The 25,307-nt window shown below is 53.4% G+C and overlaps 3 protein-coding genes across 7 annotated transcripts; all 3 read left to right on the forward strand.

Moving 5' to 3' along the window:
• Positions 1–225: 225 nt before the first annotated feature.
• On the forward strand, positions 226–11,006 carry LOC149915246 (uncharacterized). 3 transcript variants are annotated; one of them, XM_090123025.1, is made up of 8 exons: positions 226–3,697; positions 3,965–4,050; positions 4,583–4,641; positions 5,137–5,236; positions 5,372–5,480; positions 5,634–5,824; positions 6,036–6,161; positions 6,620–11,006. In XM_090123025.1, the coding sequence occupies exons 2-8, from the start codon at positions 4,019–4,021 to the stop codon at positions 6,672–6,674; spliced, it is 672 nt and encodes a 223-aa protein (XP_089979151.1). In that variant the 5' UTR covers positions 226–3,697; positions 3,965–4,018; the 3' UTR covers positions 6,675–11,006. The 3 variants fall into 3 exon arrangements, with proteins under 3 accessions (XP_089979151.1, XP_089979150.1, XP_089979149.1); XM_090123024.1 differs by having other exon boundaries at positions 227–3,801; XM_090123023.1 differs by lacking the exons at positions 226–3,697; positions 3,965–4,050; positions 4,583–4,641 and having other exon boundaries at positions 4,683–5,236.
• An 810-nt stretch (positions 11,007–11,816) lies between these two features.
• On the forward strand, positions 11,817–18,049 carry LOC149915247 (uncharacterized). Its single transcript, XM_090123041.1, has 8 exons — positions 11,817–12,994; positions 13,158–13,243; positions 13,783–13,841; positions 14,211–14,310; positions 14,435–14,543; positions 14,932–15,122; positions 15,334–15,459; positions 15,919–18,049. The coding sequence occupies exons 2-8, from the start codon at positions 13,212–13,214 to the stop codon at positions 15,971–15,973; spliced, it is 672 nt and encodes a 223-aa protein (XP_089979167.1). The 5' UTR covers positions 11,817–12,994; positions 13,158–13,211; the 3' UTR covers positions 15,974–18,049.
• A 2,368-nt stretch (positions 18,050–20,417) lies between these two features.
• On the forward strand, positions 20,418–25,307 carry LOC149915248 (uncharacterized). Of its 3 annotated transcripts, none has more exons than XM_090122976.1 (8): positions 20,418–22,189; positions 22,457–22,542; positions 23,082–23,140; positions 23,510–23,609; positions 23,734–23,842; positions 24,231–24,421; positions 24,633–24,758; positions 25,217–25,307. In XM_090122976.1, the coding sequence occupies exons 2-8, from the start codon at positions 22,511–22,513 to the stop codon at positions 25,269–25,271; spliced, it is 672 nt and encodes a 223-aa protein (XP_089979102.1). In that variant the 5' UTR covers positions 20,418–22,189; positions 22,457–22,510; the 3' UTR covers positions 25,272–25,307. The 3 variants fall into 3 exon arrangements, with proteins under 3 accessions (XP_089979102.1, XP_089979103.1, XP_089979101.1); XM_090122977.1 differs by lacking the exon at positions 20,418–22,189 and adding an exon at positions 22,276–22,293; XM_090122975.1 differs by lacking the exon at positions 20,418–22,189 and having other exon boundaries at positions 22,505–22,542; positions 23,082–23,609.

Here is a 25,307-nt window from a genome sequence, read left to right on the forward strand (position 1 = left end):
TTTTCTGTTTTCTTTCCTTTAACTTTTCCTTTCCTTTCATGACAGAATTCAACTATTCCATGTTCAATCTCTGTTTCTTTCACTTTATAACCACTGAGTATCTCTCTGATCTGAAAGAAACATCTCAGTTAACTTTCCTGATCCTGCCAAGAGAATAAATCCAGAGTTCTGAAGTGACATATGATCTCAGACCAGACCTTGTAGTAAGTCCTAGCTATAAGATTTGTTCAGAGCTGCCAGAAAGTCTGCAAGGAGCTGACCACAGTGGATGAAAAAGAGCTAAAGTGATTTTGCAACAGACGTTGAGTCCATGCTGGGCTCCTATTTCTTCTGTACTCAGTTTGCTAGGTGATAAATATTTTTATCATGTGCTGTCATGGGCATATATCAGAGCTGCATGAAATTCTGGTGTCAGGCAAGATTTCCACAACAGCAACTCCAGATAAACATGCAAACTGCACCCACCTGGACACCTTCCTGTGCAATGTACTCTAGGGCAGCTGCTTTAGCAGAGGAGCTGGACTGGATTTTCAGAAGTTCCTTCCAACTTCAATGATTCTGTGATTCTGTGAATGATTCAGTGATCCTATCACTCTGTGACAAGCAAGGAAAAGCTGACTGCAGCTCTGGAGAAGAGGAAGCCAGTAGCACAGTCTCCCTTGTGCTGTTACAGGATCTAGGTAAGTTTATCCTACATGTTAATGCCAAACCATTTGGCTTCTCTCTGCAAGATTCTGCAAGACTACTTCTTTAATAATTTCACATCTGAAGTACTTATCCAAGGCTGCAGTTTTAAAAGGTGCAGTGATGTGGCTGCTCAGTGCCAGCAGGAGGTATTATTTTACCTTCCATTCTTCCACAGATGCTAAGCAGACACCTCTGTGGGTCTAGGCTCTCCTACAGAATGTTAGTGAGTTGAAACAACTTGCAGGAGGGCTGACAAGCATCTGAGTTACTGTAAGGGAAGAAATATTGATTGGTGCCAAGAATAGGGGAGGTAAGATGAAGACCAACAGGAATCTCAAACAAATACAGCTGATGGCACTCCCATACTTCTCTGGAAAGTAAAAGAACTCATCAGCCCAACGAGAGGGGACTAATTTAACGCTGTATGTTGGAAGGTGACAAACAGTGAACTCTTTTCATTTCCACTTGTGTTCCTTAGACAATTTCCTGTGTCTTCAGGCCAGCTGACTCGGACTTGGTCAGGACAGAGTACTCCTCCCATTTTTTCATGAAAACTAGTTTGGCTTTATCCTTACCAATGACAGCCTTTTGATCACCTTTCAGTCAGTTCAGTCTCCCGTGAGCTACCCAAAGACAGCTACATTGAATTGGCAAGTACCTCATGTGAGACAGCTTCTGACATGGTGAGCTCAATTTTTTGGCTTAACTCTCCTTCCTTATCTCAGAGGCTATCACCTGCCTCTTTGTTATTTATTGATTGCAGTTGCTGAGACCAAATGTTCAGTGTTTGACTTTTACAGACTGTGTCACTACTAAAATGGAGAAATATGTGAATGTTGTGTAAATTCTAGTCTCTATGGGCAGTATGAGGGGCTGGAATCCCTACTTGGAAATGTCACTTATGTTGCTCTTGACTGGTAAATCCAAAAGTGAAAGCTGGAACTTACAGTTCAAAGCGCTATCAGTGTTGCCATTGGATGTACCTACCAACTTTAATGGACACTGTGAGACATGTAAATCAACAGATCCCACTTCCATTTCATCTCAGGACCAAGACAAGACAGGCTGCCAAGACGAACTTCTAAGCACTGAGATCATCTCATTAACTAGCATAGCCAGCCCAAGGGTACAACACAAATGGCTCCTTTGAATGTCTAACTTAAAATATGCGAATGGTGCCCTAGTCTTTCCGGTATTTGTTTATTTGATATTTGCTGGCTGCTAAAGGAGCTTTGGCTAAGCAGGGAACGCAGAAACAAGTGGGTACTGATACCACATAGAAAAATCCACATAGAGAATGGATATCCAGTAGAGTGAAGAGGAATTGTCTTGGGCTGTAGGCCACTCTGAAAGTAATGGGATAACGGTTCTACCAGAAGATCTCAGTGGTCTTTCCAAGAATAATGATTCTTTCCTATGGATCATTTAAATACTGACCACTCTCAGGTCACCCCAGAGCCTTCTCTGCTCCAGGCTGAAAAGCCCCAGTTCTCAATCTGCCCTTACAGGGAGGTGTAACATCCTCTGGTCTCTGAGACATGTCCTGGGAATTTCTGAGTAGCTCACAATCCTCCTGGAACTGGTATGGTACTCTGGAGTGAGGCTGAGCAAGAACACGGCAACGATTGAGTTAATAAAAACTGCAGGATTAAAATCATTACACTGCCACCGAAAAACCCCGCTGTTAGCCACGGGGAAGGACGTTGTCTGCAGCTGCCTTACAATAAAATGAAGGGCAATTTCATCCCGTCACCTGCTGCTGACCTATTTAAAGTACCCAGAGGGAGGGCAGCGGAGGCCTCAGCCGCCTCAGCCTCCAGCAGCCTGGGAAGGGAGCCCAGCCCAGGGCCACCTCGCCCGGGTGGGGCCCAGCGTGCCCACACCGCCTTGTCAGAGCCAGGAAAAGGCTCTGTGTGCGTGGGCTGCCTGGCAGAGGCCTCACACAGCTCTCCCTGCGGCCCATCCCAATGCTGGGCCCCGCTCTGGAGATGCAGGCCGAGCCGACAGCTGGCAGCACGGCCCCGCAGTGCGGGCACGGCGCTCCGCAGGGCCTGCCCAAATCCAGCCCTCACCTCGGCTTGGGAAGCGGCAAGGAGGAGCTGGTTGCAGCCTTCCCTGCAAGCCACAGCGTCTCAGAATCGTTCAGCGCCTTTGGTTGGAGGAGACCGGAGGGATCATCCCGTTCCAACCCCCTGCCCTGGGCCGGCTGCCCCTCACCAGATCAGCTGCCCACGGCCTGCGCTTGGCAATGGGCAGCACTGCCAGGGCCTCGCTGCCCTCTGAGTAGAGAATTACCTCCAACATCTAACCTACACTACCCTTCTTTTGGTTTAAAGCCATTCCCCCTTGTCCCGTCACCGTTAGACCATGCAAAAAGTCACTCTTGTTCTTGTGTAGAGCTCCCTTTATATACAGACAGGTTGCCACGAGCTCTCCCTGGAGCCTTCTTTCTCCACGCTGAACAAGCCCGGCTCTCTCAGCCCTTCTTTGTAGCAGAGGTGCTCCAGCCCTCCGAGCTTCTCTGTGGGCTCCCCCACAGGCCCACTGCAACAGCCCCACATCCCTCCGGTGCTTCGCGCCAGGCTGGATGTAGAACTGCAGATGGGGCCGCAGGAAGATTTTCAACCGCTGTTCATCTGCCCTGCAAGTCTGGCAAGCACATTTCCTGTGCCTGCACGGCTGAGGTGAGGTCCCACGGTGGATGTGCGCCATGCTTTGGCTTTCCTAGCACAGCAGGCACTGGACGGATGGGGGCAGCCCCCACCACGGCCAGCACAGCCCCCCAGCCTGGGAGCGAGAAGCCTGGCAGGGGGTGACGTGGGCAGGGTGGGGCCCTGCAGCCCCTTTGTGACATGGGCTGGAGTCACAATGGGGCACCGCACCTCACCCTGATCCCTGCCCCGTCCCACAGCTCCCAGCTCACACTTCCCCGAGAGGTGGAGGTGAGCCCAGACGCGAGTGGCTGCTCTCGCCAGCGCTCTTCTCTCGACAGCTGCTCTGCAGCGAGGAGGTGAAGGCAAAGGCAGGCAGTGCGATAGTGCTGGGTCTGTTTGGAGACGTGCACAGGAGGAGTGCAGGAGCTCGGTGCTAAGCACCTTTGGACGCCCCCCTCAGGTGGACTTTTGGCTCTGGGCAGTGCCTCTGGGCAGGATGTGGAGGCACAGGCGGATGTGGGGAGGGTGCCCGGGCTGTGGGTGCTGCGGAGGCCGGCTGCCCTTGCGAGCAGCGATGGCTTTCTTGCTGGGGATCCCCTCTCACTTCTGTGTCCTCCTTGCAGATCACAAGCCCGACGCTCTTGATCTAAGCCCGCAAAGGGCCAGCTGTTGGCAGAATGCCTCGGAAGAGGAACTATGTGCCCCCAAGGTGAGCATCTCTGCTTCAGTAGCCCCAAATTGACCATACGAGACATTTCTCAGCCCCTCTGGTCGAGCTGCCCAGAGGTCCCCAGGCTGTCGTTGCCAGGCCCGGTCTCCTGGCCTGGTGCGCACACACAGAGTCCAAGCAGCGCTTCTCCATGAAGCCCATGGCCACTGCAGCTGCTCTGGGGAGCGGGGGTCTGCAGGGGAGGTCCCCGGGATGAGGGCTCTCTTTCCATTCCCACCTGTGTGGGACGAACAGTGGCTGTGAGGAAAGACCATTTTCCATAAAGCTGCTTCTGCTCTCTCCCTTTCCTTTGGGTGAGGCTGAAAAGCATGAACAGGCAACTAACCATAGCCAAGATGTTAGCGTTTTCCATCAGTTTTGTTTCCAAAAACTACCTGGTTGTATTTTCTGCTTCACAAAACTGAAGACAAGGGACAGTAGCTGCGGTCTGGAGCAGCTGTGTGAGCAGCTTAGTCCCAGAGGCTGCAGAGGACTACACTTCTGGTAACCACTGCCTCTTCTTTATTTGCAGCTTTTTGCCCAAGGATGAGGTGCCAAAATGTATACTGGCAGATCTCGCTGAGCAAAAAGGTACTTTGCTACCATGTAGACGTAACAGAGAGAAGCAAGAGCATGTCACCGTGCCTGTCACTCCACAGTGCTCCTACCAGAGATTATCCAACATGACAGCATGTCCCAGATCACCTCCATTCCCAATGGGGACCCATGGAAGCAATGGGTTCCGGAACTGCTGAGGGATCAACGGGGCCGTGTGAAACGGAGGGCTGGGAACGAGTAGTAGTTGGAGAGTTAGGAAATCACTGTATTATTGAATACCCTCAGCTGAATGGGACCCATAAGGCTCACTGAGTCCAGATCTGGGCCCCACACAGCATCACCCACACCATATGTCTGAGAGCACTGTCCAGACACCTCTTGAACTCCAACAGTTTGGTGCCATGGCCGCTGCCCTGACGAACCTCCTCCAGATTGCAGCAGCAGATGCACGTGCGTCTGGCATGGCTGTCTTGTGGTCAGCGTCTCACAGATGCAGCTGTGAAGAGCTTCCTTGTTTTGTGCTTCCAGAGACTCAAGAACGTCTATTCCTTCATGGACACTTTCCAACTGTCCGGCCAAGTGTCCTTAACCTGTTGGCAGAAGTGGGGACTTCAAGGGAGACTGTGAGGTGAGAGTTCTGGAATCTGGCTGTGTGACAGCCTGAGTCCCCATTTGTCTGCAGGGAGCCCTTGCCTGGGCCCGGGCATGCTACACTCCCTCCAGGGTCCAGCTGCTCTCTAAAAAACTCCCTGTGTTCATGCAGTGTGCTGCCACCTGTTGGAAAGAGCTGGGCAGAGAGGCGCCTGGGGATGAAGGAGAGGGAGGGAGAAGTCAGGCTCCCTCCTCTGCACAGCCATCTGGGAACATCACAGGTATGTGCAATGGTGTGATGAGTCAAGAAACACAGCACTATAGAGAGAGAATCCTGGGAAAGCCGTTCAGATGAGTTCATCCCCACGTTTATTGTGGCCTCTTCATTTCCTTCTGGAAGTGCAGGCTCACATCTGCCTCTACTTCCCACACAGGCAAGGAAGCACTTCAGCGCACCTCAAGTCCAGCAGCGCTTCCCATGGCTGAGGACCACCACACAGCAGAGGGAGAATGCACAACCAGCAGAGATCTCCTGTGAGAAGCAAATCAAGGAGATTGCTTGCCGCCCTCCTCCAATAGCGAAGGGGAGGACAGTGGCCCCTCATGCAGAGATGACAGAGCCCAGGTAAGTGCGCAGCAGCTCCCTGCAAGGCCTGGCAGAGGCAAGCAGCTGTGAGTGACCAACCGTGGGGTGAGAGGGGCCTGAAGCCCATCCCAACATGACGGGGTGCTGGGGCTCAAAGGCAGCATGGGATGCAGGGGTGGGGGAAGGCGGGCGCTGGGGCAGGCAACATCTCAACCAGCATGTGAGCAGGCATTTCCCTCTGCTGTTGCAGTGTCCAGTCACTACGGGCAAAACAGGTCCTGGGAACCTTGGAGTCATACAAGGTGTGCCGGGAAGGATGGAGGAAGAAGGCGGAGCAAAACAGGCTCCTTCCAGCCAGACCCAAGGAGTACCTCAAGTAAATAGCAGCAGCAGTGCGTGGATTTTCCTGCAGGGCCAGTGCGTCCCTCACCCTGCCCGCAGAGCAGTGATCCCAGGGACTGCCTTTCCCTGGGATCACGGTGCCGTGGAGAGCAGTGCTCCTGAGGCCATGCCCTTGTGGCAGAGCTTCTTTCCAGCCCAGGAGATGTGAGAAAGAAGAACGGGGGGCAGAGGGTGGATGGGTGGGTGCTGCTGGGATTTGGCTCTGCCTTTCCACTTCATACAGACCATCCCTCCCCTGGCAGACTATGGACACCTAGGCATCTCATCTGGAGGGCCCGTCCCTGCCTGGTCCCACATCCCAGCTCTGGGATGATGAGCTGCATGTGTGTGTCATGGCAGTGCAGCCGGACCCACAGACATGGCTGAGGATGTGCAGGATATTTCTGCCTTCTCTGTGATTCCCAGTGCACATCTTTGCTTCTCCCCTTACAGCTTTGTGAAGAAGTTGGAGCTGCAGGAGACCAAAGATAAACGCAAGAGCCTGTGAGAGAACATCAGGCTGGCGCAGTGCAGCCAATTCATTCCACGCCCATTCCATGCCACCATGGCAAAGAACAACGAAGCCCCCCAATTGGCAACAGCGGGGCTGAGAGGAGGCATGTAGATACAGCAGCTGCCTCCCTTGTTACCAGCATTCTCTGCTACAACAGCAAAGCAGAGACATTCCCACCACAAGAAGTACCAAATAAAATCATTGGAACTTCTTTAAATCTGGGGAGTCATCATCGTTTGTCTTGCGGCACGTTCACCTGCAGGGCTTTGGAAAGGGCGGTCTGCTAGCTCCTGGGAGGATAGTACTAAATTGGGAGAACTACTGACTGTCTCCTGGGAGGGAAGCTGGGCCTTGCAGAGAAATCTTTACAATTCGCAGAGCCTGGCCATCTCCAATCACATGGACTTTAACAAATGTAAGTGCTGAATTCTTTCCCTGGGACGGTGCAACCCAGGCTCTGTGTACAGACTGGGGGACAAGCGGCTGGAGAGCATCACCCCAGGAACAGATGTGGGGGCTCTGGCTGACGGCAAGTCCCTTGGGTTGTAGAGCCCAGGTCAGAGGGGATGGAGGGAAGGCCCTATGGCAGCCTGCAGCTCCATCATGGTGGCCTGCAGGTCCATCATGGTGGCCTGCAGCTCCCACCCAGGACAGCACAGGGGCAGAGCTGAGCAGTGCTTTAGGCAAATCTGCACTAATGTGGGTGTTTCATGTGTTGTACTCTCTTCAAGAAGGTCCGCCTATCTGGCACAGATCTTCCATGGGCTATTGGGGATGTCTGCACTGCCATCCATCACTTCCTCCTCATCTGATTTCTGTCCTCCTCTCTCCATGTGGCATTTTCTGCCCTAATATGTTTTCACAGAGGTATTGCCAGCTTCACAGGCTGGTTCAGCTTTGGCTTGGGCTGTCCAATGTGGAACCAGCACAGCACTAGCCCTACGCACTACAGAAACGCGCTTGGTAGTCCCCCCTCACAACCAAATCTTGTTCCCATTAGAACATGGCCAATGACATTCCCCGCTTTTAGGCAGGGAAATGAGTTTGAGAGAGGGACTCAAAAAGGAGAAGATTGAGATTCTGGAAGAAAGAAATGCATGAGGGTCCAGCAGGATGCTGCGGATGGGAAGGAGCTATGGGGGATGTGCTTTATCATGGCGCTGACCGTGCAGATTCTTTGCATGGATCTGTACTGCAGTTCAGGGGCTGGAGAGGCCTAAAAAGCCTTGGGACAGCAGTTTGATGTACGTCCCTCCCTAAGATCCAACTGCTCTCCTGGGTGCTTCCAGGTCAAAGCTATTCATGGACAGGCCTTCAAAGCCTGGGGCCGTGTCACTGTGTTGTAACAGGTATTCTGAAAGACAAAATCTTCTGTGAGCAGTCAGTTATGTGCAGTGTACATTTGAGAGGCTGCAGGAAGGAAAATTGCTCTTTGCCATTCTAGTTGTTGTTCTCTGGGTCAGAAGGATGCTCTGAGAGAGCAGCCCATGGCAGAGACTGCTGAAAAAAGCCAGAAAATGGAGGATCCAGAAGGCCGGCAGAGGGTGAGACTGATGAGAAGGGGATGAGGTAAACGGGCAACAAGGTTTTTGAGGTGTGAAAGGAAAACCATACTCCAGGAACATGCAGCTACCGCACACAGCCTTCCACGGCCCAGAGGCCCAGTGGTTAGCTGGACTGAGGGCAAATCTGAAAGACAGGACTTTCAGCAAGGATAGAGTAGGTACAAGCCTTGGTTACTTCCATTCTTCCTCCTTCTAAGGTTTCCTTAAGGTGAGATCCTTCTCTCAGCCACTGGTAGGCCACCCAGTTGCTAGTAGGGACTGAAACAGCTTGAAAGACAAACGTAGGAAATATTTCTGCGTCAGGAAACTCTGCTGCCTTGTCATGGCTGAAGGCACGCAGGTCCATTTACGTGTTGGGCAGAAGCACAGCACCGATGGTTCTCAGAGAGATGGTTCTCAAGAAATACAGGAACAGTGAGTGAATTTTACTGCAAATCACATTGAGACAGAGATTGCAAAAGTATTTATTTTAATGATCTCTGTAGGAAAAATGAGAGTCATAGAATCATAGATGGCTGGGGTTGGAAGGGACGCCAAAGATCTTCTAGTTCCAGTGTGTAACATGTAAAGACCATGAGTTACCTACATGTGCACTTTTTTGGGGCTTTGATTGAAGATCTCTGCAGATACTGGGAAGGAAATTGTGAGGAGGCTGATAGAAGGGAGAGATAGAAAAGGAGGTCCCACAAATGGCAGTGAACAAAACTGTGATGGGTTTCACCCACTGCAATTAGTGAGGAGGGTTGTTTGCAGCCCTGATCAGCAGAACTTGGGCCATATAGGTTCCAGCTGAAAAGTTTGGGCACCATCAAGTGTCTGGGTAGCTACCAGATATATTACAACAAGTCATAGAATATCCCAGGTTGGAAGAGATCCTTAAGGATCATCGAGTCCAACTCCTCGTGAAGCAATGGTAATGCAGAGAATATCTCATCTATGAACATCGGAAGAAAACAACAGGATGCCAGGACCCATGCGGTTATTTCCAACATGGATTTAGTGCATAAATGGAGCATGACTATTCCTTCCTCTTCAGAAAGCATTTATAATGCACTTTTACATGATAACAGCAGCGCATTGCTTACAGAGTGTAACTACTTCTTCCCACCTCTCCACCTCATCTTTCCAGCCCCATTTTGCACTCTGCTGTGCTGTGTGAGCCCTGAAATCACCAGTAATACTCCCTTTTGGCTGTAGATCTGGGCAGATGCTGCCACTGCTTGAGGAGGGGTGTAAAAGATTATTCCTTTACATCATTATCTCAAAGCTTGCTGGGGACACAGATGAACAAATCCGAGCAAGTCATGGGCAAGGGCTGAGAAATCCTTTGTCTGGAGAACACTGATGGACAAGTCCGGGCAAGGGTTGAGAAATCCTTTGTCTGAGGGACACAGATGGACAAGGCCAGGTGCAAGGAGAGAGAGAGAAACCCAGATTAATGGCCAGGAAACAGTCCTTTGTGTGGGCTTATCTCGAGGAAGATGGCCATGCCAGGAGGTGTTGCACATGACTCTTATCCAAGCACCCAGCAATGCCACGATGGCAGAAGAAAAAAGATAAAAAGGGGACCTAGGTTTTCTGACAACAGATCCCTCACAAAGAAGAAGAAAGGTTTTCTGGCAACCGATTCCTCATGAAGAAGAAGAGGTTTCTGACATGAGTAGCCTCACAATGTGCCCCTCTCCCTTCTGGACTGCCTCAGCGACTTCTTCCTGCTACCTGCTTGCTGCCTAAAGCCGCCCATGCTGCTGCTGCTCTCCCCTGAAACGTGTCTGCCATCAGATTCCTCACTACGGAATTCCTGCATGCTGACAGACTCTCCTGGGCCTGCTTCCTGAGTCCTGCTGCCTCCTCCCTGATTTACCCTGCAGTGTATTCCTGCTACCTGCTTGCTGCCCAAGGCTGGCCACGCTGCTGCTGCTCTCCCCCTGCGCTTTTGCCTTGGACCATCGGGATGGCATGAAACGAGATCGCTGCTGGATCCTGGTGGTGACAGTCCCCACTTTAAGCAATTCTTGCTTACTTCCTGTCTTTTCCATCGCCCTCCTTCCTTTCCCATACATCCTAATTCATAACAGTCACTGTCCTTTCCTTCTCTGTCTCCTTGTTTAGGATTTATAATAAACTGGTCGGACCAACAATTGAACAGTTGGTTCTTAATCTCACGACAGGTATACAGATATCAAAGAACCTCCTCTCCCTCCTAAAATTGGAGCAAGACAAGGGGTGAGGCATGGCCAATAAATGACCTGTGCTCCGAGAGGCTGATGATGTTGGCATTAGTGATTCAGATGTTCTTAATATCTGCCACTCCAGGACAGTCCCAAATTCATCAGCACTGGAACCTGGAAGGCAGCAGCAAGGATGGTAAGAACTCTCACTACGGGTTTTTTTGCTGTAGATGGCAAGGAATGTAAAAGGGATTTTTCCTCCAATGCTGTTATCCTCTCTCACCCTGACTTGATGTGCCTAGCGATGTGCTACTACCAATGTAGGTTATTCAGTCATGTGAGGTGCAGAAACCTCCTCAGACTCGAGGACTGGAATTCACCATCAGCATCTTTGGGTCCCCAGTGGTCTGGGGAATTTGGGGTTTGTGAGATGTGTCCAACATATGTATCAGAAAATCTTTTTCTTTCACCGAGTTCCTAGAGATGCAGGAATCAGCTTCCCAGGGAACCAAGGAAAGTGGTCTGAGAAACTGTGGCCTCATGGTTAAGTCACCTTATTGTAATGGAGTTAAATTCAAGAAAAATCAAGGGCAAAGGCAGCCTTCTACCACTCCTTAGTGCAAGGCCAGGTTGAGCGTGGCCTGGGCAATCCTGACTGGAGCAGGAGGCAGCCAGCCCACAGCAGGGGGTTTTGGAACTGGAGGGGGCTTTAAGGCCCCCTCCAACCTAAGCTATTCTATGATTCTATAATCTCATCGTAGCTCCACAAAATGTCTGTCAGTAGAAACCGAAGCCTGCCATTGTGGGGATGATTAATGAGAACTCAATATATGGGCTTTTCCTCAGTGCCTACCAGGACATGAGATGAGAGTGGTTGTATAGAAATAAACGGTGTCCCAACACCATTCCCATCTCTAGGAACATGGGACTTAATCTAACAGGCAGAATATGGGCTGCACGTTTTTTGTGTTTAGCCTCGAGAATGGGTCTGCAGGAAGCTGTATGTGAGGCCATCCTGGACGTCTTAATGACGTTATGGAGGAATCTGGAGCATGTTTCACCTTCAGAAATCTATGTGACTAAGTGGCGTCAGATTTGCAACCCAGAATTGCAGCCTAGAGTCTCAGCAGGGATGAGATGCCCCGAACGCATCCCTACAGAGCCACAAAGCCATGTGGAAGGATGGAAGGGGCTATGCAGGTTATCTTGTTGTGACAAGACTGCTGAGCTGTTTAAGGTACCCAGAGGGAGGGCAGCGGAGGCCTCAGCCGCCTCAGCCTCCAGCAGCCTGGGAAGGGAGCCCAGCCCAGGGCCACCTCGCCCGGGTGGGGCCCAGCGTGCCCACACCGCCTTGTCAGAGCCAGGAAAAGGCTCTGTGTGCGTGGGCTACCTGGCAGAGGCCTCACACAGCTCTCCCTGCGGCCCATCCCAATGCTGGGCCCCGCTCTGGAGATGCAGGCCGAGCCGACAGCTGGCAGCACGGCCCCGCAGTGCGGGCACGGCGCTCCGCAGGGCCTGCCCAAATCCAGCCCTCACCTCGGCTTGGGAAGCGGCAAGGAGGAGCTGGTTGCAGCCTTCCCTGCAAGCCACAGCGTCTCAAAATCGTTCAGCGCCTTTGGTTGGAGGAGACCGGAGGGATCATCCCGTTCCAACCCCCTGCCCTGGGCCGGCTGCCCCTCACCAGATCAGCTGCCCACGGCCTGCGCTTGGCAATGGGCAGCACTGCCAGGGCCTCGCTGCCCTCTGAGTAGAGAATTACCTCCAACATCTAACCTACACTACCCCTCTTTTGGTTTAAAGCCATTCCCCCTTGTCCCGTCACCGTTAGACCATGCAAAAAGTCACTCTTGTTCTTGTGTAGAGCTCCCTTTATATACAGACAGGTTGCCACGAGCTCTCCCTGGAGCCTTCTTTCTCCACGCTGAACAAGCCCGGCTCTCTCAGCCCTTCTTTGTAGCAGAGGTGCTCCAGCCCTCCGAGCTTCTCTGTGGGCTCCCCCACAGGCCCACTGCAACAGCCCCACATCCCTCCGGTGCTTCGCGCCAGGCTGGATGTAGAACTGCAGATGGGGCCGCAGGAAGATTTTCAACCGCTGTTCATCTGCCCTGCAAGTCTGGCAAGCACATTTCCTGTGCCTGCACGGCTGAGGTGAGGTCCCACGGTGGATGTGCGCCATGCTTTGGCTTTCCTAGCACAGCAGGCACTGGACGGATGGGGGCAGCCCCCACCACGGCCAGCACAGCCCCCCAGCCTGGGAGCGAGAAGCCTGGCAGGGGGTGACGTGGGCAGGGTGGGGCCCTGCAGCCCCTTTGTGACATGGGCTGGAGTCACAATGGGGCACCGCACCTCACCCTGATCCCTGCCCCGTCCCACAGCTCCCAGCTCACACTTCCCCGAGAGGTGGAGGTGAGCCCAGACGCGAGTGGCTGCTCTCGCCAGCGCTCTTCTCTCGACAGCTGCTCTGCAGCGAGGAGGTGAAGGCAAAGGCAGGCAGTGCGATAGTGCTGGGTCTGTTTGGAGACGTGCACAGGAGGAGTGCAGGAGCTCGGTGCTAAGCACCTTTGGACGCCCCCCTCAGGTGGACTTTTGGCTCTGGGCAGTGCCTCTGGGCAGGACGTGGAGGCACAGGCGGATGTGGGGAGGGTGCCCGGGCTGTGGGTGCTGCGGAGGCCGGCTGCCCTTGCGAGCAGCCATGGCTTTCTTGCTGGGGATCCCCTCTCACTTCTGTGTCCTCCTTGCAGATCACAAGCCCGACGCTCTTGATCTAAGCCCGCAAAGGGCCAGCTGTTGGCAGAATGCCTCGGAAGAGGAACTATGTGCCCCCAAGGTGAGCATCTCTGCTTCAGTAGCCCCAAATTGACCATACGAGACATTTCTCAGCCCCTCTGGTCGAGCTGCCCAGAGGTCCCCAGGCTGTCGTTGCCAGGCCCGGTCTCCTGGCCTGGTGCGCGCACACAGAGTCCAAGCAGCGCTTCTCCATGAAGCCCATGGCCACTGCAGCTGCTCTGGGGAGCGGGGGTCTGCAGGGGAGGTCCCCGGGATGAGGGCTCTCTTTCCATTCCCACCTGTGTGGGACGAACAGTGGCTGTGAGGAAAGACCATTTTCCATAAAGCTGCTTCTGCTCTCTCCCTTTCCTTTGGGTGAGGCTGAAAAGCATGAACAGGCAACTAACCATAGCCAAGATGTTAGCATTTTCCATCAGTTTTGTTTCCAAAAACTACCTGGTTGTATTTTCTGCTTCACAAAACTGAAGACAAGGGACAGTAGCTGCGGTCTGGAGCAGCTGTGTGAGCAGCTTAGTCCCAGAGGCTGCAGAGGACTACACTTGGCCCTTCTGGTAACCACTGCCTCTTCTTTATTTGCAGCTTTTTGCCCAAGGATGAGGTGCCGGAATTTATACTGGCAGATCTCGCTGAGCAAAAAGGTACCTTGCTACCATGTAGACATAACGGAGAGAAGCAAGAGCGTGTCACCACGCCTGTGACTCCACAGTGCTCATACCAGAGATTCTCCAACATGACAGCATGTCCCAGATCACCTCTATTCCCAGTGGGGACCCATGGAAGCAATGGGTTCCGGAACTGCTGAGGGATCAGCAGGGCTGTGTGAAACGGAGGGCTGGGAATGAGTGGTAGTTGGAGAGAGCGGTGACCCCCCTAGGAAGCCTGACCCCAAAGGATGAGGGGACCAGGCCAGACGGCAGCAGCAGATGCACGTGCGTCTGGCATGGCTGTCTTGTGGTCAGCGTCCCAGAGATGCAGCTGTGAACAGCTTCCTTGTTTTGTGCTTCCAGAGGCTCGAGAACGCCAGTTCCTTCGTGGCCGCTTTCCACCCATCCGGACAAGTGACCTCGACCTGCTGGCAGAAGAGCGGACTACAAGGGAGTCTGTGAGGTGAGAGCTCTGGGAACCAACAGCATGACGCCCTGAGCTCCCATTTGTCATCACTGGGCCCAGGCATGTTGAGCTCCCTCCAGGCTCCTGCTGCTTTCTAACAACCTCCCTGTGTTGCTTGCAGTGTGCAGCCGCCTGTTGGAAAGAGTCGGTCAGAGAGGCGCCTGGAGATGAAGGAGAGGGAGGGAGAAGTCAGGTTCCCTCCTCTGTGCAGCCAGCTGGGAACATCACTGGTATGTGCAATGGTGAGATGGGTCAAGAAACACAGAACTATGGAGAGGGAATCCTAGGAGAGCCCTCCAGAGGAGTTCATCCCCTGTCTTCTTTTGAGGCTCTTCCTTTCCTTCTGGTGAGGGACTCCCTCTGTACCCACAGCACTTGCACTTCATGCTTCAGCCCATGGCATGGGAAGGTGAAGTAGTCCAAGTATATCAAAGGGCAGACGACGGGCTGTGCTGTGGGGAGGGCACAGATGGGACTCCCTGGTGTGCCTCACACAACCCTGGTCTGCACCGCTCACCCTGGAGCTTGAGTCGGACTCTTCCAGCCGGGGCCCCATTGCTGGGTGGGCACCACTTGCACGGCAACGTGGGCTCACATCTGCCTCTACTTCCCACACAGGCGAGGAAGCACTTCAGAGCACCTCAAGTCCAGCAGCGCTTCCCCCCTCTGAGGACCACGAGACAGGAGGGGGAGAAAGTGCAAAAAGAAAAGATCTCCAGCAAGAAGAAAAGCGAGGAGATTCCCTGCCGCTTTCCTCCAATAGAGAAGAAGAGGACAGTGGCCCCTCAAGCAGAAATGGCAGGGCCCAGGTAAGTGCGCAGCAGCTCCCTGCAAGGCCTGGCAGAGGCAAGCAGCTGTGAGTGACCAACTGTCAGGTCAGAGGAGCCTGAAGCCCATCCCAACATGACGGGGTGCTGGGGCTCAAAGGCAGCATGGGATGCAGGGGTGGGGGAAGGCAGGCGCTGGGGCAGGCAGCATCTCAACCAGCATGTGAGCAGGCATTTCCCTCTGCTGTTGCAGTGTCCAGTCACTACGGGCAAAACAGGTCCTGGGAACCTTGGAGTCGTACAAGGTGTGCCGGGAAGGATGGAGGAAGAAGGTGGAGCAAAACAGGCTCCCTCCAGCCAGACCCAAGGAGTACCTCAAGTAAATAGCAGCAGCAGTGCGTGGATTTTCCTGCAGGGCCAGTGCGTCCCTCACCCTGCCCGCAGAGCAGTGATCCCAAGGGACTGCCTTTCCCTGGGATCACGGTGCCGTGGAGAGCAGTGCTCCTGAGGCCATGCCCTTGTGGCAGAGCTTCTTTCCAGCCCAGGAGATGTGAGAAAGAAGAACGGGGGGCAGAGGGTGGATGGGTGGGTGCTGCTGGGATTTGGCTCTGCCTTTCCACTTCATACAGACCATCCCTCCCCTGGCAGACTATGGACACCTAGGCATCTCATCTGGAGGGCCCGTCCCTGCCTGGTCCCACATCCCAGCTCTGGGATGATGAGCTGCATGTGTGTGTCATGGCAGTGCAGCCGGACCCACAGACATGGCTGAGGATGTGCAGGATATTTCTGCCTTCTCTGTGATTCCCAGTGCACATCTTTGCTTCTCCCCTTACAGCTTTGTGAAGAAGTTGGAGCTGCAGGAGACCAAAGATAAACGCAAGAGCCTGTGAGAGAACATCAGGCTGGCGCAGTGCAGCCAATTCATTCCACGCCCATTCCATGCCACCATGGCAAAGAACAACGAAGCCCCCCAATTGGCAACAGCGGGGCTGAGAGGAGGCATGTAGATACAGCAGCTGCCTCCCTTGTTACCAGCATTCTCTGCTACAACAGCAAAGCAGAGACATTCCCACCACAAGAAGTACCAAATAAAATCATTGGAACTTCTTTAAATCTGGGGAGTCATCATCGTTTGTCTTGCGGCACGTTCACCTGCAGGGCTTTGGAAAGGGCGGTCTGCTAGCTCCTGGGAGGATAGTACTAAATTGGGAGAACTACTGACTGTCTCCTGGGAGGGAAGCTGGGCCTTGCAGAGAAATCTTTACAATTCGCAGAGCCTGGCCATCTCCAATCACATGGACTTTAACAAATGTAAGTGCTGAATTCTTTCCCTGGGACGGTGCAACCCAGGCTCTGTGTACAGACTGGGGGACAAGCGGCTGGAGAGCATCACCCCAGGAACAGATGTGGGGGCTCTGGCTGACGGCAAGTCCCTTGGGTTGTAGAGCCCAGGTCAGAGGGGATGGAGGGAAGGCCCTATGGCAGCCTGCAGCTCCATCATGGTGGCCTGCAGGTCCATCATGGTGGCCTGCAGCTCCCACCCAGGACAGCACAGGGGCAGAGCTGAGCAGTGCTTTAGGCAAATCTGCACTAATGTGGGTGTTTCATGTGTTGTACTCTCTTCAAGAAGGTCCGCCTATCTGGCACAGATCTTCCATGGGCTATTGGGGATGTCTGCACTGCCATCCATCACTTCCTCCTCATCTGATTTCTGTCCTCCTCTCTCCATGTGGCATTTTCTGCCCTAATATGTTTTCACAGAGGTATTGCCAGCTTCACAGGCTGGTTCAGCTTTGGCTTGGGCTGTCCAATGTGGAACCAGCACAGCACTAGCCCTACGCACTACAGAAACGCGCTTGGTAGTCCCCCCTCACAACCAAATCTTGTTCCCATTAGAACATGGCCAATGACATTCCCCGCTTTTAGGCAGGGAAATGAGTTTGAGAGAGGGACTCAAAAAGGAGAAGATTGAGATTCTGGAAGAAAGAAATGCATGAGGGTCCAGCAGGATGCTGCGGATGGGAAGGAGCTATGGGGGATGTGCTTTATCATGGCGCTGACCGTGCAGATTCTTTGCATGGATCTGTACTGCAGTTCAGGGGCTGGAGAGGCCTAAAAAGCCTTGGGACAGCAGTTTGATGTACGTCCCTCCCTAAGATCCAACTGCTCTCCTGGGTGCTTCCAGGTCAAAGCTATTCATGGACAGGCCTTCAAAGCCTGGGGCCGTGTCACTGTGTTGTAACAGGTATTCTGAAAGACAAAATCTTCTGTGAGCAGTCAGTTATGTGCAGTGTACATTTGAGAGGCTGCAGGAAGGAAAATTGCTCTTTGCCATTCTAGTTGTTGTTCTCTGGGTCAGAAGGATGCTCTGAGAGAGCAGCCCATGGCAGAGACTGCTGAAAAAAGCCAGAAAATGGAGGATCCAGAAGGCCGGCAGAGGGTGAGACTGATGAGAAGGGGATGAGGTAAACGGGCAACAAGGTTTTTGAGGTGTGAAAGGAAAACCATACTCCAGGAACATGCAGCTACCGCACACAGCCTTCCACGGCCCAGAGGCCCAGTGGTTAGCTGGACTGAGGGCAAATCTGAAAGACAGGACTTTCAGCAAGGATAGAGTAGGTACAAGCCTTGGTTACTTCCATTCTTCCTCCTTCTAAGGTTTCCTTAAGGTGAGATCCTTCTCTCAGCCACTGGTAGGCCACCCAGTTGCTAGTAGGGACTGAAACAGCTTGAAAGACAAACGTAGGAAATATTTCTGCGTCAGGAAACTCTGCTGCCTTGTCATGGCTGAAGGCACGCAGGTCCATTTACGTGTTGGGCAGAAGCACAGCACCGATGGTTCTCAGAGAGATGGTTCTCAAGAAATACAGGAACAGTGAGTGAATTTTACTGCAAATCACATTGAGACAGAGATTGCAAAAGTATTTATTTTAATGATCTCTGTAGGAAAAATGAGAGTCATAGAATCATAGATGGCTGGTGTTGGAAGGGACGCCAAAGATCATCTAGTTCCAGTGTGTAACATGTAAAGACCATGAATTACCTACATGTGCACTTTTTTGGGGCTTTGATTGAAGATCTCTGTAGATACTGGGAAGGAAATTGTGAGGAGACTGATAGAAGGGAGAGATAGAAAAGGAGGTCCCACAAATGGCAGTGAACAAAACTGTGATGGGTTTCACCCACTGCAATTAGTGAGGAGGGTTGTTTGCAGCCCTGATCAGCAGAACTTGGGCCATATAGGTTCCAGCTGAAAAGTTTGGGCACCATCAAGTGTCTGGGTAGCTACCAGATATATTACAACAAGTCATAGAATATCCCAGGTTGGAAGAGATCCTTAAGGATCATCGAGTCCAACTCCTCGTGAAGCAATGGTAATGCAGAGAATATCTCATCTATGAACATCGGAAGAAAACAACAGGATGCCAGGACCCATGCGGTTATCTCCAACATGGATTTAGTGCATAAATGGAGCATGACTATTCCTTCCTCTTCAGAAAGCATTTATAATGCACTTTTACATGATAACAGCAGCGCATTGCTTACAGAGTGTAACTACTTCTTCCCACCTCTCTACCTCATCTTTCCAGCCCCATTTTGCACTCTGCTGTGCTGTGTGAGCCCTGAAATCACCAGTAATACTCCCTTTTGGCTGTAGATCTGGGCAGATGCTGCCACTGCTTGAGGAGGGGTGTAAAAGATTATTCCTTTACATCATTATCTCAAAGCTTGCTGGGGACACAGATGAACAAATCCGAGCAAGTCATGGGCAAGGGCTGAGAAATCCTTTGTCTGGAGAACACTGATGGACAAGTCCGGGCAAGGGTTGAGAAATCCTTTGTCTGAGGGACACAGATGGACAAGGCCAGGTGCAAGGAGAGAGAGAGAAACCCAGATTAATGGCCAGGAAACAGTCCTTTGTGTGGGCTTATCTCGAGGAAGATGGCCATGCCAGGAGGTGTTGCACATGACTCTTATCCAAGCACCCAGCAATGCCACGATGGCAGAAGAAAAAAGATAAAAAGGGGACCTAGGTTTTCTGACAACAGATCCCTCACAAAGAAGAAGAAAGGTTTTCTGGCAACCGATTCCTCATGAAGAAGAAGAGGTTTCTGACATGAGTAGCCTCACAATGTGCCCCTCTCCCTTCTGGACTGCCTCAGCGACTTCTTCCTGCTACCTGCTTGCTGCCTAAAGCCGCCCATGCTGCTGCTGCTCTCCCCTGAAACGTGTCTGCCATCAGATTCCTCACTACGGAATTCCTGCATGCTGACAGACTCTCCTGGGCCTGCTTCCTGAGTCCTGCTGCCTCCTCCCTGATTTACCCTGCAGTGTATTCCTGCTACCTGCTTGCTGCCCAAGGCTGGCCACGCTGCTGCTGCTCTCCCCCTGCGCTTTTGCCTTGGACCATCGGGATGGCATGAAACGAGATCGCTGCTGGATCCTGGTGGTGACAGTCCCCACTTTAAGCAATTCTTGCTTACTTCCTGTCTTTTCCATCGCCCTCCTTCCTTTCCCATACATCCTAATTCATAACAGTCACTGTCCTTTCCTTCTCTGTCTCCTTGTTTAGGATTTATAATAAACTGGTCGGACCAACAATTGAACAGTTGGTTCTTAATCTCACGACAGGTATACAGATATCAAAGAACCTCCTCTCCCTCCTAAAATTGGAGCAAGACAAGGGGTGAGGCATGGCCAATAAATGACCTGTGCTCCGAGAGGCTGATGATGTTGGCATTAGTGATTCAGATGTTCTTAATATCTGCCACTCCAGGACAGTCCCAAATTCATCAGCACTGGAACCTGGAAGGCAGCAGCAAGGATGGTAAGAACTCTCACTACGGGTTTTTTTGCTGTAGATGGCAAGGAATGTAAAAGGGATTTTTCCTCCAATGCTGTTATCCTCTCTCACCCTGACTTGATGTGCCTAGCGATGTGCTACTACCAATGTAGGTTATTCAGTCATGTGAGGTGCAGAAACCTCCTCAGACTCGAGGACTGGAATTCACCATCAGCATCTTTGGGTCCCCAGTGGTCTGGGGAATTTGGGGTTTGTGAGATGTGTCCAACATATGTATCAGAAAATCTTTTTCTTTCACCGAGTTCCTAGAGATGCAGGAATCAGCTTCCCAGGGAACCAAGGAAAGTGGTCTGAGAAACTGTGGCCTCACGGTTAAGTCACCTTATTGTAATGGAGTTAAATTCAAGAAAAATCAAGGGCAAAGGCAGCCTTCTACCACAACTTAGTGCAAGGCCAGGTTGAGCGTGGCCTGGGCAATCCTGACTGGAGCAGGAGGCAGCCAGCCCACAGCAGGGGGTTTTGGAACTGGAGGGGGCTTTAAGGCCCCCTCCAACCTAAGCTATTCTATGATTCTATAATCTCATCGTAGCTCCACAAAATGTCTGTCAGTAGAAACCGAAGCCTGCCATTGTGGGGATGATTAATGAGAACTCAATATATGGGCTTTTCCTCAGTGCCTACCAGGACATGAGATGAGAGTGGTTGTATAGAAATAAACGGTGTCCCAACACCATTCCCATCTCTAGGAACATGGGACTTAATCTAACAGGCAGAATATGGGCTGCACGTTTTTTGTGTTTAGCCTCAAGAATGGGTCTGCAGGAAGCTGTATGTGAGGCCATCCTGGACGTCTTAATGACGTTATGGAGGAATCTGGAGCATGTTTCACCTTCAGAAATCTATGTGACTAAGTGGCGTCAGATTTGCAACCCAGAATTGCAGCCTAGAGTCTCAGCAGGGATGAGATGCCCCGAACGCATCCCTACAGAGCCACAAAGCCATGTGGAAGGATGGAAGGGGCTATGCAGGTTATCTTGTTGTGACAAGACTGCTGAGCTGTTTAAGGTACCCAGAGGGAGGGCAGCGGAGGCCTCAGCCGCCTCAGCCTCCAGCAGCCTGGGAAGGGAGCCCAGCCCAGGGCCACCTCGCCCGGGTGGGGCCCAGCGTGCCCACACCGCCTTGTCAGAGCCAGGAAAAGGCTCTGTGTGCGTGGGCTGCCTGGCAGAGGCCTCACACAGCTCTCCCTGCGGCCCATCCCAATGCTGGGCCCCGCTCTGGAGATGCAGGCCGAGCCGACAGCTGGCAGCACGGCCCCGCAGTGCGGGCACGGCGCTCCGCAGGGCCTGCCCAAATCCAGCCCTCACCTCGGCTTGGGAAGCGGCAAGGAGGAGCTGGTTGCAGCCTTCCCTGCAAGCCACAGCGTCTCAAAATCGTTCAGCGCCTTTGGTTGGAGGAGACCGGAGGGATCATCCCGTTCCAACCCCCTGCCCTGGGCCGGCTGCCCCTCACCAGATCAGCTGCCCACGGCCTGCGCTTGGCAATGGGCAGCACTGCCAGGGCCTCGCTGCCCTCTGAGTAGAGAATTACCTCCAACATCTAACCTACACTACCCTTCTTTTGGTTTAAAGCCATTCCCCCTTGTCCCGTCACCGTTAGACCATGCAAAAAGTCACTCTTGTTCTTGTGTAGAGCTCCCTTTATATACAGACAGGTTGCCACGAGCTCTCCCTGGAGCCTTCTTTCTCCACGCTGAACAAGCCCGGCTCTCTCAGCCCTTCTTTGTAGCAGAGGTGCTCCAGCCCTCCGAGCTTCTCTGTGGGCTCCCCCACAGGCCCACTGCAACAGCCCCACATCCCTCCGGTGCTTCGCGCCAGGCTGGATGTAGAACTGCAGATGGGGCCGCAGGAAGATTTTCAACCGCTGTTCATCTGCCCTGCAAGTCTGGCAAGCACATTTCCTGTGCCTGCACGGCTGAGGTGAGGTCCCACGGTGGATGTGCGCCATGCTTTGGCTTTCCTAGCACAGCAGGCACTGGACGGATGGGGGCAGCCCCCACCACGGCCAGCACAGCCCCCCAGCCTGGGAGCGAGAAGCCTGGCAGGGGGTGACGTGGGCAGGGTGGGGCCCTGCAGCCCCTTTGTGACATGGGCTGGAGTCACAATGGGGCACCGCACCTCACCCTGATCCCTGCCCCGTCCCACAGCTCCCAGCTCACACTTCCCCGAGAGGTGGAGGTGAGCCCAGACGCGAGTGGCTGCTCTCGCCAGCGCTCTTCTCTCGACAGCTGCTCTGCAGCGAGGAGGTGAAGGCAAAGGCAGGCAGTGCGATAGTGCTGGGTCTGTTTGGAGACGTGCACAGGAGGAGTGCAGGAGCTCGGTGCTAAGCACATTTGGACGCCCCCCTCAGGTGGACTTTTGGCTCTGGGCAGTGCCTCTGGGCAGGACGTGGAGGCACAGGCGGATGTGGGGAGGGTGCCCGGGCTGTGGGTGCTGCGGAGGCCGGCTGCCCTTGCGAGCAGCCATGGCTTTCTTGCTGGGGATCCCCTCTCACTTCTGTGTCCTCCTTGCAGATCACAAGCCCGACGCTCTTGATCTAAGCCCGCAAAGGGCCAGCTGTTGGCAGAATGCCTCGGAAGAGGAACTATGTGCCCCCAAGGTGAGCATCTCTGCTTCAGTAGCCCCAAATTGACCATACGAGACATTTCTCAGCCCCTCTGGTCGAGCTGCCCAGAGGTCCCCAGGCTGTCGTTGCCAGGCCCGGTCTCCTGGCCTGGTGCGCGCACACAGAGTCCAAGCAGCGCTTCTCCATGAAGCCCATGGCCACTGCAGCTGCTCTGGGGAGCGGGGGTCTGCAGGGGAGGTCCCCGGGATGAGGGCTCTCTTTCCATTCCCACCTGTGTGGGACGAACAGTGGCTGTGAGGAAAGACCATTTTCCATAAAGCTGCTTCTGCTCTCTCCCTTTCCTTTGGGTGAGGCTGAAAAGCATGAACAGGCAACTAACCATAGCCAAGATGTTAGCATTTTCCATCAGTTTTGTTTCCAAAAACTACCTGGTTGTATTTTCTGCTTCACAAAACTGAAGACAAGGGACAGTAGCTGCGGTCTGGAGCAGCTGTGTGAGCAGCTTAGTCCCAGAGGCTGCAGAGGACTACACTTGGCCCTTCTGGTAACCACTGCCTCTTCTTTATTTGCAGCTTTTTGCCCAAGGATGAGGTGCCGGAATTTATACTGGCAGATCTCGCTGAGCAAAAAGGTACCTTGCTACCATGTAGACATAACGGAGAGAAGCAAGAGCGTGTCACCACGCCTGTGACTCCACAGTGCTCATACCAGAGATTCTCCAACATGACAGCATGTCCCAGATCACCTCTATTCCCAGTGGGGACCCATGGAAGCAATGGGTTCCGGAACTGCTGAGGGATCAGCAGGGCTGTGTGAAACGGAGGGCTGGGAATGAGTGGTAGTTGGAGAGAGCGGTGACCCCCCTAGGAAGCCTGACCCCAAAGGATGAGGGGACCAGGCCAGACGGCAGCAGCAGATGCACGTGCGTCTGGCATGGCTGTCTTGTGGTCAGCGTCCCAGAGATGCAGCTGTGAACAGCTTCCTTGTTTTGTGCTTCCAGAGGCTCGAGAACGCCAGTTCCTTCGTGGCCGCTTTCCACCCATCCGGACAAGTGACCTCGACCTGCTGGCAGAAGAGCGGACTACAAGGGAGTCTGTGAGGTGAGAGCTCTGGGAACCAACAGCATGACGCCCTGAGCTCCCATTTGTCATCACTGGGCCCAGGCATGTTGAGCTCCCTCCAGGCTCCTGCTGCTTTCTAACAACCTCCCTGTGTTGCTTGCAGTGTGCAGCCGCCTGTTGGAAAGAGTCGGTCAGAGAGGCGCCTGGAGATGAAGGAGAGGGAGGGAGAAGTCAGGTTCCCTCCTCTGTGCAGCCAGCTGGGAACATCACTGGTATGTGCAATGGTGAGATGGGTCAAGAAACACAGAACTATGGAGAGGGAATCCTAGGAGAGCCCTCCAGAGGAGTTCATCCCCTGTCTTCTTTTGAGGCTCTTCCTTTCCTTCTGGTGAGGGACTCCCTCTGTACCCACAGCACTTGCACTTCATGCTTCAGCCCATGGCATGGGAAGGTGAAGTAGTCCAAGTATATCAAAGGGCAGACGACGGGCTGTGCTGTGGGGAGGGCACAGATGGGACTCCCTGGTGTGCCTCACACAACCCTGGTCTGCACCGCTCACCCTGGAGCTTGAGTCGGACTCTTCCAGCCGGGGCCCCATTGCTGGGTGGGCACCACTTGCACGGCAACGTGGGCTCACATCTGCCTCTACTTCCCACACAGGCGAGGAAGCACTTCAGAGCACCTCAAGTCCAGCAGCGCTTCCCCCCTCTGAGGACCACGAGACAGGAGGGGGAGAAAGTGCAAAAAGAAAAGATCTCCAGCAAGAAGAAAAGCGAGGAGATTCCCTGCCGCTTTCCTCCAATAGAGAAGAAGAGGACAGTGGCCCCTCAAGCAGAAATGGCAGAGCCCAGGTAAGTGCGCAGCAGCTCCCTGCAAGGCCTGGCAGAGGCAAGCAGCTGTGAGTGACCAACTGTCAGGTCAGAGGAGCCTGAAGCCCATCCCAACATGACGGGGTGCTGGGGCTCAAAGGCAGCATGGGATGCAGGGGTGGGGGAAGGCAGGCGCTGGGGCAGGCAACATCTCAACCAGCATGTGAGCAGGCATTTCCCTCTGCTGTTGCAGTGTCCAGTCACTACGGGCAAAACAGGTCCTGGGAACCTTGGAGTCGTACAAGGTGTGCCGGGAAGGATGGAGGAAGAAGGTGGAGCAAAACAGGCTCCCTCCAGCCAGACCCAAGGAGTACCTCAAGTAAATAGCAGCAGCAGTGCGTGGATTTTCCTGCAGGGCCAGTGCGTCCCTCACCCTGCCCGCAGAGCAGTGATCCCAGGGACTGCCTTTCCCTGGGATCACGGTGCCGTGGAGAGCAGTGCTCCTGAGGCCATGCCCTTGTGGCAGAGCTTCTTTCCAGCCCAGGAGATGTGAGAAAGAAGAACGGGGGGCAGAGGGTGGATGGGTGGGTGCTGCTGGGATTTGGCTCTGCCTTTCCACTTCATACAGACCATCCCTCCCCTGGCAGACTATGGACACCTAGGCATCTCATCTGGAGGGCCCGTCCCTGCCTGGTCCCACATCCCAGCTCTGGGATGATGAGCTGCATGTGTGTGTCATGGCAGTGCAGCCGGACCCACAGACATGGCTGAGGATGTGCAGGATATTTCTGCCTTCTCTGTGATTCCCAGTGCACATCTTTGCTTCTCCCCTTACAGCTTTGTGAAGAAGTTGGAGCTGCAGGAGACCAAAGATAAACGCAAGAGCCTGTGAGAGAACATCAGGCTGGCGCAGTGCAGCCAATTCATT

Source organism: Phasianus colchicus, chromosome 22, assembly GCF_987193195.1.
Source record: "Phasianus colchicus chromosome 22, bPhaCol1.hap1.1, whole genome shotgun sequence".
In the NCBI taxonomy this organism is placed as follows: Eukaryota; Metazoa; Chordata; class Aves; order Galliformes; family Phasianidae; genus Phasianus; species Phasianus colchicus.